Here is a 16818-nt window from a genome sequence, read left to right as displayed (position 1 = left end):
CCCGCACGGCCGCCCGTCCATGGCGTGGGCGGGGCGTGGGGTGGGGCTGCGCGCTCCGTAGGGCCCTATGAGGCGCGGCTCCGGGGTCGCTGGGTCGCCAGGCGCGGGGACGGGGTGCTGGAGCCAGGGCACGGCAGCGGCCTCGCGGGACCCGGGCGGCGCGACCGGGCTGCAGGTTGGTCCCGGAGTGGGCGGGGCCGCGGGAGGCGCTGGTAGGCGGCCTGTGCCCATCAGACGCGGGGGGCGGGGGCTGCCGGGGAGGGGGTGTCTGCGCGGAGGGAGAGGGGGGCGTAGGGGGCCCCCTCGCTCTGCTGACCTGGCCCGCCCGGGCCGTGGGGGGCGCGGCAGCCCCTCTCCTGGCCCTTCCCCGCTCAGGAAGAGACTCCCGTGGCATGTTGGTGCACTGTCCCGGGAGGGTCCGCGGGGGTGGGCCGGGGCGCAGGACTGCTTCCCCCGGGATCTGCGTCTGGGTTGGGCAGCCCCACAGTCGGAGCTCAGAGGTAGGCGTGGAAAGGGACCTAGCGGGTGCATACACACTGGGACCGTGTGCTCGGCTGACACCGCGTCAGCGGCTTCCCACCCGCGACCCTGGGGACCCCGGGGACCCTAATGAGTCCACTGTGGACTCCCCGTGAGCCCCCACTTGCAGGCCTCTACCATGGAACCAGGCCGAATAGAGAACCTGTCCGTGGTGTACCAGAGCCAGGACTTCCTTGTGGTGAACAAGCACTGGGACCTGCGGATCGACAGTAGGATGTGGCGGGAGACTCCCACCCTCCAGAAGCAGCTGCGCCACCACTTCCCAGAGTTAGCAGATCCTGACACCTACTATGGGTTCAGGTAGGCGGAGGCCGGCCAGTGGCCCCCAGCAGCTTCTGTGGGAGGAAGTAGCCACTCCCCAGTCTGGCCAGCCCTGATCCCTGGCCTCGTGTCAGGTTCTGCCACCAGTTGGACTTCTCCACCAGCGGGGCACTCTGCGTGGCCTTGAACAAGGCGGCAGCGGGCAGCGCTTATAAGTGCTTCAAGGAGCGGCGCGTCACCAAGGCCTATCTGGCTCTGGTAAGGCCTGAGCACCCCCCTGGGCAGGGGATTCCAATGCTCAGCCGCTTCGGCAGGCTGTCAGTGCCAGGTGGGCTCCCCAGAAGGGGTGGGTGGTCCTGAGAGCAGCTTGTGAGTCTGTGCCCAGCAGGTGCGGGGACACGTGCAGGAGAGCCGGATGACCATCAACTACGCCATCGGCAGGAACAGCACCGAGGGTCGGGCTCACACCATGTGCATCGAGGGCACTCAGGGTACGGAGGGAAGGACTCGTCACCCAGTGGGGGCCCTGAATGAGCCGGGCTGGGGTGGGTTGGGCTCTCCACAGGTCCAGCCAACCCTCGCACCTCGTCTTGCTCTCCAAAGGCTGTGAGAACCCCAAACCAAGCCTTACAGAGCTGGTGGTCCTGGAGTATGGGCTGTATGCCGGCGATCCTGTCTCCAAAGTGCTGCTGCAGCCCCTCACAGGTGCGTCCAGCGGCGAGGCAGGAAACTTTCCAGGCCTGCTTGCTGTCTGCTAATGGTGCTTCTCAGCCATGTGTACGGACGTGTGTCTGTCCCACAGCATAATATGTGGTGGCACGGGGCAGAATGGCCTGCCTGGGGCCACTTTGCTATCCGCCCCCCCCGCCCACCCCAGGCCTTGCTATCCTGGAAGGCCAACGGGGGTGGTCTAGCGCACCTGGCCCTGCCCCTACTGGCAGTGATCTCGAGGTCGATCTCTCTTCTAAGCTCTGACGTTCTTGTCTGTAACGGGAAACGGGTCTGCCTTGTCTTAGGGTTTTGGGGGCTTGAAGAGGGCAATAGGGGCTAGGGCTAGGGGTGATGTGAGTGGGTGAGGGGTGGGCATGGAATGGCACCCCCACCCCACCAGTCCTCTTGCCCCACCCCACCCCCACAGGCCGGACGCACCAGCTGCGTGTGCATTGCAGTGCTCTCAGCCATCCTGTCGTGGGCGACCTGACCTACGGGCAGGCATTGGACCAAGAAGACCAGCCCTTCCGCATGATGCTGCATGCCTTTTATCTGCGTATCCCCACTCACACTGAACGTGTGGAGGCCTGCACACCAGATCCCTTCGTGCCGGCGCTTGATGCCTGCTGGAGCCCCCATACTCTGGTGCAGTCACTGGACCAGCTTGTCCAGGTCCTGAGGGCTGCTCCCGACCCTGATCCCACAGAAGGGAGTCCTGGGCCTTGCAGCACTTCCACACCCCCCAACAAGCCCCCTGAGACAGAGGCACAGCGGGCCTCATGCTTGCAGTGGCTGTCAGAGTGGACCCTAGAGCCTGACAACTGAGGGCAGCAGGCTGGGTGGGAATGGCAGGCTGGGCCCACTAGGGGGATGGGGGCTGCAGGGGACAGCCCTGGGCCCATCCTGAGTCAGGGTGTCCTGTGCTTGGCCCCACTGTGGATGGGGCCTGAGGCCCTGGCTCCAGCAGCCAGGCCTGGAGAGGGGCTGGCAGGGCCAGCAGGGGGAGCCAGGCTGCCGGGGAGTTTGGAGGATGGGACCTCCCTCTGAGCACCCCGTTCCCCTGAGAGGGGAAACCAAGGCCTGCCTTCCTGGCTCCAAAGCTTCACTCCTAGGGGCTTGTTTTATGGATTTGCCCAGGGTCACTCTCTAAGGGACAGAGCCCACAGCGGGCCAGCCTCGAGTTAGGCTCCTGCAGGGCCCCCAGGCCTCAGAGCGCCCTGCTCCTCGTTGCTCTTCTTGGACCTTCTGTGTTGGTCAGCCTATCCTGGCTGGGTCTTCTCCGCCTGCGGACCCTGACCCATCCCGCCCACCCAGTGCTGCCTCGTGCCTTTGCTTTTACCAGATTCTGCTCGTGGGCCTCCTCCTCCCCACCCACACGGCACATGGGGGAGGGTCCGAGCCATGTCCCTCGGTCTTCTCACAGTGCCTAGGCCACCACAGGTCCTCACACTTCAGCTGGGGAGCAAGAGTGGCCAGCCCCCATCTCTTCCATCCCGATGACATGAGCACGTCGGCCTAGTTGTAGCTGAGCTCCGGGGCCTCAGAATAAATACTCAGTGACTGATCTCATGAGTGACTATGAATCCATCCGATGGGGAGGTTTGAGGCCCCATACCCCTGCCCTTTTTCCTACACTGGGCAGATCTCTGCCCTAGGCCCCCCAGCAGGAGCCAGGATGGACCCTCCCCCTGCCATGCAGTGAGCACCCTGCAGCCTAGTGTGGATGGAGGCTGGGCTCTGGGTGGAGGACTGAAATTGGGTCAGCTCCGTTCCTAGACATCCCCCGTTCACCTAGCCAAAAGCATTGGAGCGCCCATCTGTTCTCACCAGGGTCCCTCCCTAGAGTCATTGTCCCCACATCCTCCTTAGGGTTCTCTGCCATTGGAACGCCAGCTACCTTGCAGGGTAGGCACTCCTGGCTGGGATGGGCCTTGGGGGGACAGCAGAGGGCAGGTGTGGCCAGCTGGAGGACACTGGTGTAGACTCTGGCCTGGTGGGGCCCACAGGCTGGGCCTACAAAGCAAACGGCAGAGAAGTTGGAGGGCTAGACAGACTGGTAGCCCCCAAGGTAGGGAAGCAGGACGAGAAGGCGCACAGGGGTAGGCCCCACCCTGGGGAATGTATGTTGCTCCTCTCACAGCCCTGCTGCTCCCCCTGAAAGGTCTCCTTGGCCCCTTGAGTCCCCCACGACCCAGAGAGCCACCCGCAGGCCAGATCCAGACCTTGCTTCCTGCAGATTGGCCGTCTCCCACTGCCCTGGGGGGCCTCAAAGCTGAGGCTGTGGAGCCCAGACACTGGGGTGCACACCCTAGCTGTGGTGGGCAAGGTTTGGAAGGCATGGGAGTTGAGCAGGGTCTCCTGGGCACGGATGGCAGGGAGAGTTTCTTCAGGCAGGAGTGGCCAGACAGATGCTGCGGGGGGGTGAAGCGTGGGGCAGGCCTGTGGCAGGCAAGCTCCTGGGGGCGTGTGTGCTGGTGGGGCAGCGCCCCAGTGGTACTGGGAGGCCAGGAGCGCGTCCAGCTCTACATGGTGCGGCTGACCTTCCATGCAGGGCTGGGCGGCAGTCCCCAGCTGGCCCCTCCAGCTGTTGGCCCTCTGGGGTCAGTGTGTCCTCTTGGCCGTGCGGCAGGCCCTTTGGGCATGTGCAGCCCTACTTGTGGTGCTAGTGGGTCCAGGGGTTCAAGGCCCGGTGCCCTCCTGGCCCTGCCAGGTGGGAGTTGCGCCCCTCCCAGGGGATGAGGAGAGCCAGGACTCAGCTCTGGGCACCTGGCCCCACCCACCCTCGCTGGGGCACCTCCCACTCAGCCCCAGAGGCCCAGGCTTATGGAGCTGCCCAGTCCTGAGCCCGCAGGGCATGTGTGGCACAGCTCTTTGCCATTGGGGTCACCTACCTGGTGCCTGCACCCCCCCCTTAACCCCCAGCACATACGTGTATGGACGCACGTGCTCACAGGGCAGAAACCGCCACCATGTTGGATCTGCATGTGCCTGGCGTCCCTGCAGGGAACACATGCATCACATAGTTGTGGATGCTCCCAGACACACACGCGTGTGCACAAAAACACCAGCACGCATGACAAACGCAGACACGCACACGTATGAAGGCACATCCGATCCTCGGGGCACAGACACATCCCGCAGGGGGAAGGGGTGTGTGCTGGGTGGCCGCCAACCGTGAGCTCAGCCTCCCGCTCCCCCAGGGCTGGAGAGCAGGTGTCTGCTCTGCTTGAGGCCCCCAGGGGTGGGCACGGCAGCCTCACCTGACACAGCCCCCGCCCCTCCCCTCCACATCGGCCTGGCCGGCATCACTGCAGGAGTGGGCAGGCAGGCAGGCGGGTGCTGGGTGAGGCATGCAGGTGAGCAGGAACCCAGGTGTCCCCACCCTGCACCACCGTGGAGCCCCAGTGCTCAGCTGCAGGGGCTGACACACTCAGTGGACTGGGGTCACTGCAGGGGACTGCAGCTCCTGGCACCGGCCTGCACCCCCACACACACATCGAATGGCCACCGCGGGGTGCAGGAGCAACCTCCCTCTACAGCAGATGGTCTCCATGCTCAGGTGAGAAGTGGGGGCTGGGGCAGGGCCACTTGGCACCTGCACCCACCGGGCCCGGCTAGGAGGCAGTCTCGGTGTGGCCCTGGGTGGGTAGCTGGGCTCGTCTGGCTTCCACTCTGTCACCCGCATGGGACAGTAACACCCTGGGCCGTGCAGGGTCTAGACCCCACGGGCACCCTGACACCTTCATCTCACAGTTAAGGCCTCCCTCTGGAGACTGGGCAGGGCAACCTGCGGGGCTGTGGTTGGGGCTGTGGCCGGAGGCCAGGTCTGGCTGGGCGTCTGAGGCCCTGCGAGGGAGGAGGGCTTTCTAGGCTGCCCAGGAATGGGGGGCAGGTTGGAGAGCCCCCAGGCCTCTACCCACAGCTGCCTGCAGGGACTTCCTGGGACCACCGCCCCTCCCCTGTAGCTGTTAAGAGATCTGTTTATTGGAGACACCGAAGCCTCCAGGTCTCAGGAGCCCCGACCTGACCTGCACCTGCGATAAGAAAGGCCCGGGGCTTTGGCCCGGCCCCTCCTCTTGCCACTCCCTTAGTTCCCGAGAGGCACTTTGTGGTGTTTGTGTCTCCCCCAAAGACACAGAGACGCAGTTGCAGGGAGCCCAACCTACATGACCCTGGATGGCACCTCCCTCTCTGTGCCCCGTGCCAAAGAGGGCAGGGAAGGTGATGGGGTGGGCCTTACCACCTCCTGTCTCCTCTCCAGCTAGTCCTGCACCCACTGCCCGTTACCCCACACCTTTCTGCCAGGACAGCCATGGGCCCCAGAGCAGGTGAGACAGCCCTCACAAAGGGGCACATTGGGCCCTCCAGGGGTGGTTCCCACAGCCAGGCTCCCCTGAGGTGGTAGGACCATCTGTGGTCCTAGGCCTACCCTTGGACACAGGGAGCCCCAGGTAGACCCTGAGGGATGCCCCCAGCAGACAGTGCCCCGGTGTGCTGGGGGCCCGCAGCAGCTCAAGGCCTGTTCTGTTCCAGGTGCCCAGATGAGCCCAGGCCTCGCCCTCCTCATGTGGCTCACTGCCCACTGCTCTTGTCCCCAGGCCCAGGGTTTCTCCCAGGGAGGGCTGGATGCCAGCAGGGCTGACCTGTGGGCCAGGTGAGTGCCAGGTCACGTTTCTGCAGCTGATCCTCTGGCAGGCCGGGGGGAGGGGGGATGTGCATCCCCAGGTCCTGCACCCGATGGCCCAGGAAAGCTGAGGCAGGGCTCCCATCACTCACCGACTTTGCCCCTAGATGGCCCAGAGCATCCAGTGTCCTGCATCAGACTCACAGCCACGTGATCAGGACTGGGTCCCCCAGGCCGTCGCAGCTGCCTGGGGCCCTGAACCCCTCACAGCTTGCACTGCTCTCCTGGCCTGCCGGGCAATTACTTCTTGTCCTGAGTCCTCTTGGGTTTCTTCCTCTGCCCCAAGACTGGGCTGCTCTCCCAGGTCCCAGAGACTCAGTCCTTCCCAAGCACTGTCCCGAGGTCTCGTATGTGGGCTCAGCCACCCTTCCCTTCCCTGGAGGATTAGAGATCACAGATGAGCCATCAATCAATTGATTGGAGGACTGATTAGGCAGGGTTAGAGGCCTGGGGTGAAGTCCCACAAGATACCCTCCTCACACACAGATTTTATTAGATAGATGCACACCGTGAGGAGCACTCAGCCAGAAGCCAGGCCTGCTGCGGTGACCCGGCTGGCGCTCAGGCCACATCTCCTCCACACCCTCAGCCATCGCTGGGACAGTGGAGCCTGCCTGAGCCCAGAGCCCGCTGGGACGAGGCCTCCGGAGGAGGCATAGACCCAGAGTCCAGGCCAGGGCCACTTCCAAGCCCTGCTCACAGCTTGGAGCCTGGCGCCCACTGTGTGCCAACGGGAGTGAGTGAGTGCTGAGTGAAGCCGCGGTCTCGTGTGTGTCTCGCTCCCTCAGTGTTGGGGGTGCTGACCTCGATGCCACTCCTCACCGCCTGTCCCCTGTCTGCCCAGTGCCGACACCTCCCTCCTGCACGACTTCTGGTGCCAGCCGGCCAGCCAGCTGCCCCGGGACCAGCTTTCTGCTCTCATCCGGGGGATGGCCACCCAGCAGGTCCCCCTCAGAGCCTGGCAGGTAAAGAGCTGTGGCTGGCGGGAGCAGGCCAGGGTGCTGAGGGCAGGGGGTGGACTTCCCGGAGACAGGCGGGGAAGAAGGGCATCCCCAGCAAAGGGCTCGGGTCAGCAGGGGGCCCACGGGGCTGGGATGGGGAGCGAGACCCGGCCAGCCTCGCAAACACCTGAGACGCAGCTGTTGGGTAGACCCCAACGTGGCAGGAGGTCCGGCTGTCTGATGTTGAGGTTTCCCTTCCTTGGGTGACTCTCTGGTGCTGCCCATTTCCAGGACTTCTCAGTCAATTCCCTGCAGACCCCCTGACTTCTGTTCTTGGCTCGGGTGAGGGATTGTCCAGCAGGCCTGCCCTAGACGCTTCCTGCCTCCATTGGCACATGGTGCCCACACTGGGGACAGGTCCTCTGGGCCCCGTGTGGATCTTCCAGCCTGCCGCCTCTCCCCTGTCATCTGAGTCCACCTCGACCCACAGCTGACCCAAGCATTACCTGCCCCTGAGTTTAAAGAAACAGAAGGAAGAAAAGCTACTATTCTGTCTCATTATAAAATTAGTATGAAATTAGCAATAAATCCGAAAACCCCGAAGTAAGTCAAGCGAGACAAAACGTCTAGGCAGGAGGTGACGTTGGGATGAACGACTGAGCCGCTGTAGTGCTGTGGGAGTCGGGGGTGGGGGGCTTTCAGGGTGGCCCCGACACCTCCTGAGACAGGGAGCCGGCAGGGCGTCCAGGTGACAGAGCCCAGGCCATGCTGAGGGCGAGGGTAAGGTGGCAGCAGGAGGGGGGCTGGGAGCCCCAGGCTGGGCAAGCCCGCGACACGCCCCTGCCCTGCCCAGCTCAGCTGCCTGGCCAACCTGGCCGCTCGGCATGGCCTCCAGGACGACTTTGAGCTGCACCCTCCCAACCTGTTGCTGTTCTACAAGTGAGTGCCCCCCCCCCCCCGTGCGGGGACAGCTGAGCATGCCTCCTTCGGAGTTCCAAGGACCCCAGCTCCCCAGGGACATCTGGGCCACCCCAGAGGAGGACCCTCGGGTGGCCCCCACCCTCCCAACAGCCCCCCAACCTGCCCGCAGCCTGACGCAGGTAAGGGAAGCCGATTGCTGGGCCTTCACCCGCCGCGCCGCTCAGGGGGACGTGGAGCTGCTAGCCAACCTGCCAGACCAGAGGGTCGCCCTGCGGCACGCAGCCTTGGCCTGCCTGGTAGGCACGACGGGCGGGCCGGGGCAGGGTGGGTGGGCAGGCAGCGGGGCCAGGCTCGTGCTGACCCGCTGTGTGGCAGGGAGCGCCCCACCCGTGGCTCAGCGCCTCTGACCTGCTGCTCCTTGGGGTCCTGGTGTGCGACATGGATGCGTCCTGCATCGAGGCCGCAGACCCGCGTGTGCTGGAGAACCTGCAGCGCTGCCGCCGGCTGACGGCCACCCAGCAAGCCGCCCTCACCACGCTGCTGGCCGGCGGCAAGACCGTGCTGGGGTAGGCAGGGCCCGGTGCCCTCTGCCCAGGCCTCTCCTCCTTGAGAGGACCTGGACTTTGGGCCCAGGAGACCCCTAATGTCTACCGACCTGCTGACCTGTGACCTGTCCCCCCAGCTCACAGCCCCACCGACCCTGCAGCCTACGGTGCACAGGCTCGGGGTGCTACTGCCACCCTCCAGACCCCCCAGTTCCCCTGCCCCCACACCTGGGGTGGAACGGTCTCTGCTGAGCAGGCCCTGGAAACTGGGTGCTCAGGGAGGGGCAGGCAGCCTCCGGGGGCTGGGGCTCTGCTCCTGACCCTAACACGGTGCTCCCTTACCCCACACCAGGCCTCCTGGCTCCTGGAACCTAGAGGGGCTGCGGGCCCTGGGATCCCTGGCCACCTACATCAGCTCCAGCCTGTGGATGCAGGTGCAGGAGGTAGGACACTCTACGGGGGGGGGGGGGGGGGGGGCGTTCTCAAGCTGGCTGTGGACAACGACAGGGGCATCCAGCCAACCTTCCACCAGCCTGTCCAGGCCTGGGGGTAGGGCTCCAATGCCTGACGAGCGTCCCCAGTCACTCCCTGCCCCAGGGTTTCCGTCTGCGGGACGGGAGGAGGAACCAGGTGGCCCCGGGCAGCCCTTCCCCCGGGTACAGTCTCTACGCCTGCCTGGCCAGGCTGTGGGCCTGGCCTTCTTCAGCAGCACAGTGGCCACGTACCAAGCTGGGCGGCTCAGCCAGCGTGATGCCAGGCGCTTCGTCACTGGCTTTCTCGAGGCCAAGGCCGCGTCAGTGTCCTCTCGGCCCAAGCGGGGCACAGGTCAGTGTGGCCACCATGGCCTGGGAATGCTGTCCCTCCCGTCCTCTGGGCTCCTAACCCTGGGGGGGGGAGCACCCAAAACATAGTCCCACCTGCTGCTGGACCTCCTGGGTACCACCCAGGGGTCTGCATGCAGCCTGGGGTGGGGCGGGGGGGTCAGAGTCCAGTGGAGCTGAAGTGCAGGTCAAGGTCAGGGTTGACTCTACCTGGTCTGGGCGAGGTTCTCGGCTAGAGGTCAAGCTTGGGAGGGATTCAAGGGTGGGTCGAGGTTAGGAGTGAATCAGCAAAATTCAGCTCAAAACCCCCAATCCCCCCCAAACACAGGGAGACCCTGCATCCACGGGGACATCACAGCGGCCACGCTCCATGACAACCTCTTCCTAGTGCGCTATGACTGCGTGCAGCTCGAGTCCTGCCTGGGCAGCCACGTGCTCAAAGCCAACCTGGACCCCCTTCTGCAGCACCCACTGCCAGTCGAGTGCCAGCGTGTCGTCAAGGCCAAGCTGGCTCAGGTGCGTCGCAGACCAGCTGCGGGGGGCGGTGGGCAGGCACCCAGCCGCGGGCCTGACCCTCCCACCCACCCAGGTCTACCCACATGGCATCCCCGAGGACCAGCTGCGGCTCATCACCTCGCTGGTCTACCTCTACTCCCACTCGGAGATCGGCCAGTGGAACATCACGTCCAGGGACACGGTCGTGGCCTTGCTGGCCTCGGACGTGGCCCTGGAGAACCAGACCGAGGTGAGGGCAGCATGGTCGGGGGGGCGGGCTGTGCGCCGCCCCTGGGCCCGCTGACCTGGGCCCTGCTGACCCAGGCCCTGCCTCCAGGCTGTCCTACAGAAGTACTTGGACCACAACGGCACCATCACCAGCACCCTGCTCATGGCCATCGGGGGCTCCCGCCTCTGCTGGATGAGTGCCAGGCAGGTCCAGGCCATCAGGCCCACAGAGTTCCGGTGAGCCAGCCCAGGGACGCGCCCAGCCAGGGAGGGAGGGGCTCAGCCTGAGGCCTGCTAGGTTCCCGTGGCTGCACAACCAGGTACCACAAACCTGCTAGGTTCCCATGGCTGCACAACCAGGTACCACAAACCTGCTAGGTTCCCGTGGCTGCACAACCAGGTACCACAAACCAAGTGGTAAAACTTCTCCCACGCAATCTGAAATCGATGTCCTAGGGCCGGCTCCCTCTGAAGCCTGCAGGGGAGGCTGCAACCTGCTTGGGGTGGTGCTGCCGGAACCCCTTGGCCTTCCCAGGGCCGGTGGACGCATCCCCACCTCCGCCCCCGCGGCTGCAGGGCCTTGCACTCCGCGCCTGTGCGCACAGTCCCTTCTCTTCACCTGTTGTTAGACTCGGGGCTGCGCTAATTCCCTGAGATGTCATCGTCATCACATCTACAAATAGGAAAGGCTCTATTTCCAAACAAGGTCACGTTCTGAGGTTTTGGGCAGGCGTGAGTTTTGGGGGGACACTATTCAGCGCTGTACAGAGAGCAAGAGGAAAGCTGTGGCAGGGAGAGGCCGGGAGCACGAGGGGCTCCCAGCACGCCCACCAGCTTCACGCTCCCCCAGGCAGGCTGGGGCCCTGGATATCTCCTCCTGCCCCCAGAGCCGGAAGGACGCACTCTACACCAAGGCCCGCGAGGCCTTTGGCAGCGCCAGGAACACAGCTAACTACTACCGCCTTATGCGTCCTTACCTCGGTGAGCCCCTGCCCTGTGTGCGGGCCCCCTGGCCCCAGAGGCCCCCGCCCCTGCCCTCTCACCACTGCCTGCCCCCAGGAGGTGCCCCCGTGGAGGAGCTGCGGTACCTGGTCCAGGCTAACGTCTCCATGGATATCGACACCTTCACCAACCTGAACCCCCGAGTGCTGCAGGTGGGCCCCCGGGGCGGCCTGTCCGGGGTGGGGGATGGGGCTGCCAAATGGGGGGAGGCCTCTGTCACAGCCTGCAGGCCCCACGCATCCCAAAGTCAGAGGTACACAGACAACGTGAACCCCAGGTCGCTTCTGCCGGGCCTCACCCCTGTGCTCGCTCCTCGGTTAAGTACTGCCCTGCCGGGTCTGCCTTTGGCCCCAAAGCCGGCCACTGCGGGACCCTCCAGACCTGCGCCCATAACCCTCTCCCTCCCCTTGCAGAGCCTGAGTGTCGGCAATGTGACCACACTGCTGGGCCAGAACGTGGGGGACCTGCAGAAGGCACGCAGCCACCCGACCATCAGCTCCTGGCTCCGCAGCCTGAACACGTCGGTCCTAGGAGAGCTGGGCCTGGACAGGGACACTGCCGGCCCCACCAGCCTGGCCCGCTCCACCACTGGGGCCCCCAACACCACACCTTGGGCGCCCCATCTGGCCCCCACCTCGGGCCAGCCGGGGAACAAGGCCCCCACCTCCGGTATGCCCCAGACCCATCCTCCCCTCTAGTGTGCCTTCCCTGTCTGCGCAGGGCCTCTGTGGACCAGACTGCCCCTGGCTCCTCATCTTGCGCCCAACCTCATGCTCTGTTGGCTCTTTCCTTCACCTGCTTGGGTGACATGTGGTGACACTGGCTGTTCAGTTACTAAAGGACAAAATCACCTCCTCCAGCACCTGCCGAGCACCAGAAAGTGGGGGTGGGAGAATCTTTGAGAGCCCTGTCGAGGCCCAGAGGAACAGCCTCCGTGGCAGTCCCCCCTGGCCTTCCCAGCCCAGGGGCGCAGAGTGAGGGCCTGCCCAGGCCCAGGAGGCTCCCAGCCGGGCCTGATAGGTGCTCCATCCACGTTCCTCCTACAGGCAGTCCACCGGCCCACCTGAGGTACCTGCCACTTGCTGTGGCCCTGCCCTCCAGCCTCCTGGGGCTGCTGTATTGGGGCACCCCAGGGCCCAGCCAGGACTGCTCCTGGGGCACCTGCACCAAGGCCTCCAAAGGCGGCACCGGCCACGCCCCACATGCAGGGAAACTGGGCCTGGAACGTGGAACCGGACACCTGCCCAGGCCCAGGGGCAGGCTCCAGGCCCAGAGGACCTGGCCATGTCCCACATCCTAGGGGCCTGTGGGGCTGGTCCCCTCACATCCAGCTCCCAGGACATGGAGCTGGAATGAGGACCTGGGCCCACCCCGCGGCCAGCCAGGAACAGTTGACCGAGTTGCTGCCCCAATCCTCTGGCCTCCCTCAGGATGAAGAACTGGTACTGGGGAGGGGGCCTTGCTGATGGATTTGAATAAAAGACAAGGTGATCCTCCTGCCTGTGTCCTTTTGCTCTGAGCCCAAGGAGGGACAGAGACCCTCTTAGCGGGGAATAGGACTTCTGTCTGCATCTCCTGGGCCCTGTCTCCAGAAGCCACCCTGAGTGTTGGCCTGGCCTCAGAGGGAAGGCCCTGGGAATGGAAACAGTGGTAGGAGGGCCCTAAGAGCCACCCCCTTTCCCCCCTCCCCGTCTCCAAGTGCAAACAGGAGGGACTCCAACTCAAGAACCACATCTACCACCTCATGGGGTTGTGCCTCCCCACCCGGTCCTCAGAACACCACAGGGCATCTCTGCAGGGAAGGACAGGGGCCTTTTATTGAAGTCCAGTCCCCTTGGGGTGGGCCAGGCAGGGCTTCAGGGCAGGGGAGGTCCCACATCCAGAGCAGTGGGCTCACTTGGGGATCAAAGCCAGGAGCAGAGTGGGGATCGCAATGAGCACTGGTCCGGGTCCGAGGAGGCGGGCGCCCCCTGAGAGGGCCTCTGCAGAGAGAGTGACTCAGGCGCCGGGCGTGGCTCTGCCCCCACCCCACCCAGCGGGCCGCCCTGGCCCACCTCGGAAGCTGAGGTCCATGACCAGGTAGCCATTGGGGATGCCACCGTGGAGCCCCAGGCCCAGACTCTCCAGGTTATCCTGCCGCTGCCGTAAGATCCAGTCCCGCACAGGGCTGCTCTCCTGCTCTGCCTTCAGGCCCACCAGGTTTGGACCCAGAAGGTTTTGTACCTCGGCAATGGTCAGCGGCTGCCAGAGCCCCCAGGGGGCCGTCAGGGTCACCCTGCCTCTCCCCCAGAAGGCTGTCCAGACCTCCCCATGCTTCCCGGGCCCAAACACCCTGCCTCAGCCCCTTGGGACTTCGGAGCGGACCCCGGCGCTCTGACAGCCCCCGCGCGGCCCCGCCCCCAGCCGTACCAGCACAGCCTCCGTCTGTAGCGTCTTGAATGTGGCCGTGTCCATGTTCACCTTCTGATGACTGAGAGCCCGCAGGTCCTCCGTGGGGGCCCCAGCTGCTCGCGGGGAGAGGGGCCCCAAGCATGAGACCTCACAACAGCCCCCAGTCTTACCCTCTGACCCTAAGGACTTCCTGGGCCCCAGGTTCCCCTGGGTGGGTGAAGAAGCTGGAGGGGGCTCAGACTCACAGGGTCTCAACCTACACACACGTGTAAGGGCAGGGGGCGCGTTGAGCACCGGCCACACCAACAGTAGCTGCCTTGTGAGGCAAGAACCTGGCAGCACCCGTGTGGGGAGCCTGGGCCGTCACGCCCCCCAGGGCTTCTCCCTGGCTCACCCAGGTAGGGCTTGATCTTCATGAAGTATTCAGACCCACTGATGTTCTGGAAGGCCGCGCGGGCCCGGGGATAGAGGATGTCCATCTGCGGTGGGCGGCATGCCTCCAGGTCCTGGGGCCTGGCTGCCCTAAAGAGGTAGCACGGGGCCGGGCAGGGGGCCGGGCAGTGAGCTTGGAGCACGGCATGCCCACCACGCCCGGCAGGCCCCTGGGACTCACCAAAGGACGCTGGGTTGCACGGAGCCCAGCTGCTCAGGACTGAGAAAACACAGGTACGTGGGGCCGAAGGTGGCCAGTGTGTCCAGGGAGGCCTTGTCCAGTTGGCCCCCTCCTGCCACGTAGCGGGCAATCAGGGCAGCCACCTGTGGAAGGAGGCCACTGAGGCGTCTTAGGGCTGGGAGAAAGGCATCCCCTGGGGCCTGCACAGCCTCACCCCATCTGCTCCCTCGGGGGAGGTTGTCACCTGAGCATCCATTGTCTGCCCTTTGCTGACTTGAAGAAGAGATTTCACAGTTTCCAGGGATGTCACGTTCCACCTGTGGATGTCCGCAGGCGTGAGCTCGAGGAAGAAGTACCTCAGGTGCTGGATCAGGGACTCAGGGTACCCCTGTGGATAGAACTGCCCAGGGAGGTGACCGGGAGGGCCACGGCCACGCTCTGGGTGCCCAGGGAAACTGTGGCACAGCGGGCAGGCCTGAGCCCATGACCAACTACCTCGTCCAGTTTGCGCTTGAAAACATTCAGCTGCTGGTAGGTGAAGGGCACCATGTTCACGCGGTCCACCTGAGCCGCCAGCAGGGCCCCGTCCACACAGGCCTCCAGTTCCCACTCCTCGTAGAAGACAAGGTTTTCATCTATCACGTGGGCCTTCCGCTCGGGTAGGCAGACCTTCTCTGCGGGAGCAGGCGGGGGTTGGGGGCTGGACTTGTCTTGTCAACCTCCTCCTCCCTAACTGCTGAGACCCTGGGGACTGCATGACCCCCTCCAGGCCTCAGTTTACACATCAGCAAACTGGGGTGATTCTGTCCACTCTCCGAGGTTGTCACAGCTGAGCAAGCCATGCAGCCAGGAAGGGCCACACATGTGTGGGCAGGTGCGACCCACAACGCTATCCCCATCTCCATGTCTCCCGACAGCCAATGGGGCAGGGTGTCCTGCTTACTCTCCGTGTCCCGCCGGTCCCTCAAGAGGACAACAGTCAGCTCAGGTTGCTGCCAGGACAGGTCCCGGGAGGTGCCTTGCAGCCATGGGGTCATGACACCCTTAGGACAGAACATAGCTGTGGCTGAGCCAAGTGTAGCCCAGTGTCTGAGGACCCCCACCCGGACCAGACACCTTCCTCTCTTTCCCCAGAGGGACCTTACCAGTCTCGAGTCTGCAGCCTGGGCCCTGGAAGGAAACACCCACCCTGCAGGGGAAGGGGCACAAGGTTTGAGGGGATGGCCGGGGACTCCTGGGTGTGCTTGCCACAGGCCCCCCCCCACCCTGGGTAGGAAGGAGGCAAAGCTGGCCCCCTCAGCCTCAGCACCCCATGATGTCACAGCCTACCCCACCCCAGGGAGCCCAGGTCCCCCACATCCTCCTCCTAAGACCTCACTGCTCAGGGCAATCCGATACCCATTCCATGGACACTGTCCCTTTGACCTGAGCCCCCATCACTGCCCTGGCCCAGCTTCCAATGCTGCAAGGTATAGAGGGACAGAGGCACCTCTGGGAGCAGAGACATGGCCGAAAGCCTACCCGGGACTCAGGGCACCTGTTCAGGATTCAGGACACGTGCCCAGATTTGGGACACATGCCCGGACTCGGGCCTACCTGCCCAGAACTTGGAACAACTGCCTGACCTCAGGGCACCTGCCAGGGAGGGGGGGCACTGCCCGCCGCCAGGAAGGAGGCATGGGGCAGGTAGAGCCTTTCTTAAGAATGCTCAGCTGTCCTCTGATGCTCTTTGCACCCTAACAATCTACGGTAGCCGGCCCCTATTACTCACCAAGGCTGAGAAGCAGGAGTAGAAGGTTGCCGTGGGCAGAGGTCCCACAGGACCCCAGCAGAGGCTGAGCAGTCTGCAAGGCCATTATCTGTGAAGAAGAACCACTCAGATATCCTCACCGCTTGGGCAGGACCCCACCCTGCCCCCCGCACCCCCTTGCCCTGGGCTGTGCAAGGCCTTATGGGTCTGGAAGAGTTCAGAGCCCCCGCTGGAACCTTCTCAGGCCCCTGCGGGTGGCGTCCATGCGGCCTCTGGCCCTGCTCTCAGGACCAACCAGTCTACCGGGCCCGCCCTGCCCCCTTGGGGAAGCTGGCCCCTCCTGCCGGGGTATTGAGTCTGAGTCAGCCTGGCCCCCAGCTGTGAGAGCCCAGGAGGGCGGCTGGTGGCTGGTGGCCGTCCCCTCTGCCCACAGGGCAGGGCGAGGCGAGGCCAGAGAGTTTAGTGCAAGAAGGCAGGGCCACCTCTGGCTCAGGTTGACCTCTGTTTCCCCATTCACACCAGGGCTGGGGAGAGAGCTGAGTGACCCCCACACACACTGCCTGGGGCACAGTCATTCTCTCCTCCCCATCCTGCCCCACCCAAGGCCCAGGTAGACAAGGCCGGTGGGGCCCACCTGCACCCCTGGTTTCCCTCCTGACGTCCCTCCCTAAACAGAGGCCTCAGGAGAACAACACCCCTTCCTACCTGCCAGTCCCATGAGTGGGGCAGTGGGTGGAAAAGCATTCCAGGAAGATGCCCCCACCGTGCATTTCTGGAGTGGCATTTAGGAGGCCTTGCCGGCCAGTGTGGGCATGGGGAGTGGGTGGGGAGCCTCTCTCCAGGGAGTATTGTCCCGGGGGAGGGTAGGGGGGGGGTGCTGCAGGAGACCTAACCACCTCTACACTCACCCCTCCC

At 64.6% G+C, this 16818-nt stretch overlaps 3 protein-coding genes across 6 annotated transcripts; 2 read left to right on the top strand and 1 right to left on the bottom strand.

Annotated features, from left to right (window-relative positions):
- Positions 1-91: 91 nt before the first annotated feature.
- LOC110587970 (RNA pseudouridine synthase domain containing 1) lies at positions 92-3070 on the top strand. 4 transcript variants are annotated; one of them, XM_021698231.1, is made up of 6 exons: positions 92-175; positions 701-840; positions 936-1059; positions 1187-1292; positions 1405-1506; positions 1940-3070. In XM_021698231.1, the coding sequence occupies exons 2-6, from the start codon at positions 755-757 to the stop codon at positions 2335-2337; spliced, it is 816 nt and encodes a 271-aa protein (XP_021553906.1). In that variant the 5' UTR covers positions 92-175; positions 701-754; the 3' UTR covers positions 2338-3070. The 4 variants fall into 4 exon arrangements, with proteins under 4 accessions (XP_021553906.1, XP_021553904.1, XP_021553903.1 ...); XM_021698229.1 differs by having other exon boundaries at positions 650-840; positions 1190-1292; XM_021698228.1 differs by having other exon boundaries at positions 650-840.
- A 2754-nt stretch (positions 3071-5824) lies between these two features.
- LOC110587796 (mesothelin-like protein) lies at positions 5825-12272 on the top strand (the record flags this gene model as incomplete). The annotated part of the gene is made up of 15 exons (XM_044912070.1): positions 5825-5840; positions 6046-6166; positions 7041-7161; positions 7991-8076; positions 8228-8354; positions 8434-8624; positions 8956-9046; positions 9287-9428; positions 9753-9940; positions 10014-10169; positions 10257-10384; positions 10998-11128; positions 11207-11301; positions 11563-11818; positions 12196-12272. Coding segments are annotated over exons 1-15 (1926 nt in total), but the record flags the coding sequence as incomplete, so codon positions are not given.
- A 670-nt stretch (positions 12273-12942) lies between these two features.
- LOC110587795 (mesothelin) lies at positions 12943-16009 on the bottom strand. Its single transcript, XM_021697987.1, has 10 exons — positions 15925-16009; positions 15299-15342; positions 15097-15196; positions 14649-14827; positions 14398-14553; positions 14154-14296; positions 13935-14062; positions 13559-13653; positions 13204-13390; positions 12943-13131 (listed from the first exon to the last, which is right to left on the bottom strand). Exons 1-10 carry the CDS (start codon positions 16007-16009, stop codon positions 13043-13045), a joined length of 1206 nt encoding a protein of 401 aa, XP_021553662.1. The 3' UTR covers positions 12943-13042.
- Positions 16010-16818: the final 809 nt, after the last annotated feature.

Source organism: Neomonachus schauinslandi, unplaced genomic scaffold (genome assembly GCF_002201575.2).
Source record: "Neomonachus schauinslandi unplaced genomic scaffold, ASM220157v2 HiC_scaffold_76, whole genome shotgun sequence".
NCBI lineage: Eukaryota > Metazoa > Chordata > Mammalia > Carnivora > Phocidae > Neomonachus > Neomonachus schauinslandi.
The sequence above is the reverse complement of the archived record's forward strand: the minus strand, read 5'-3'. Positions and strand labels throughout refer to the sequence as shown.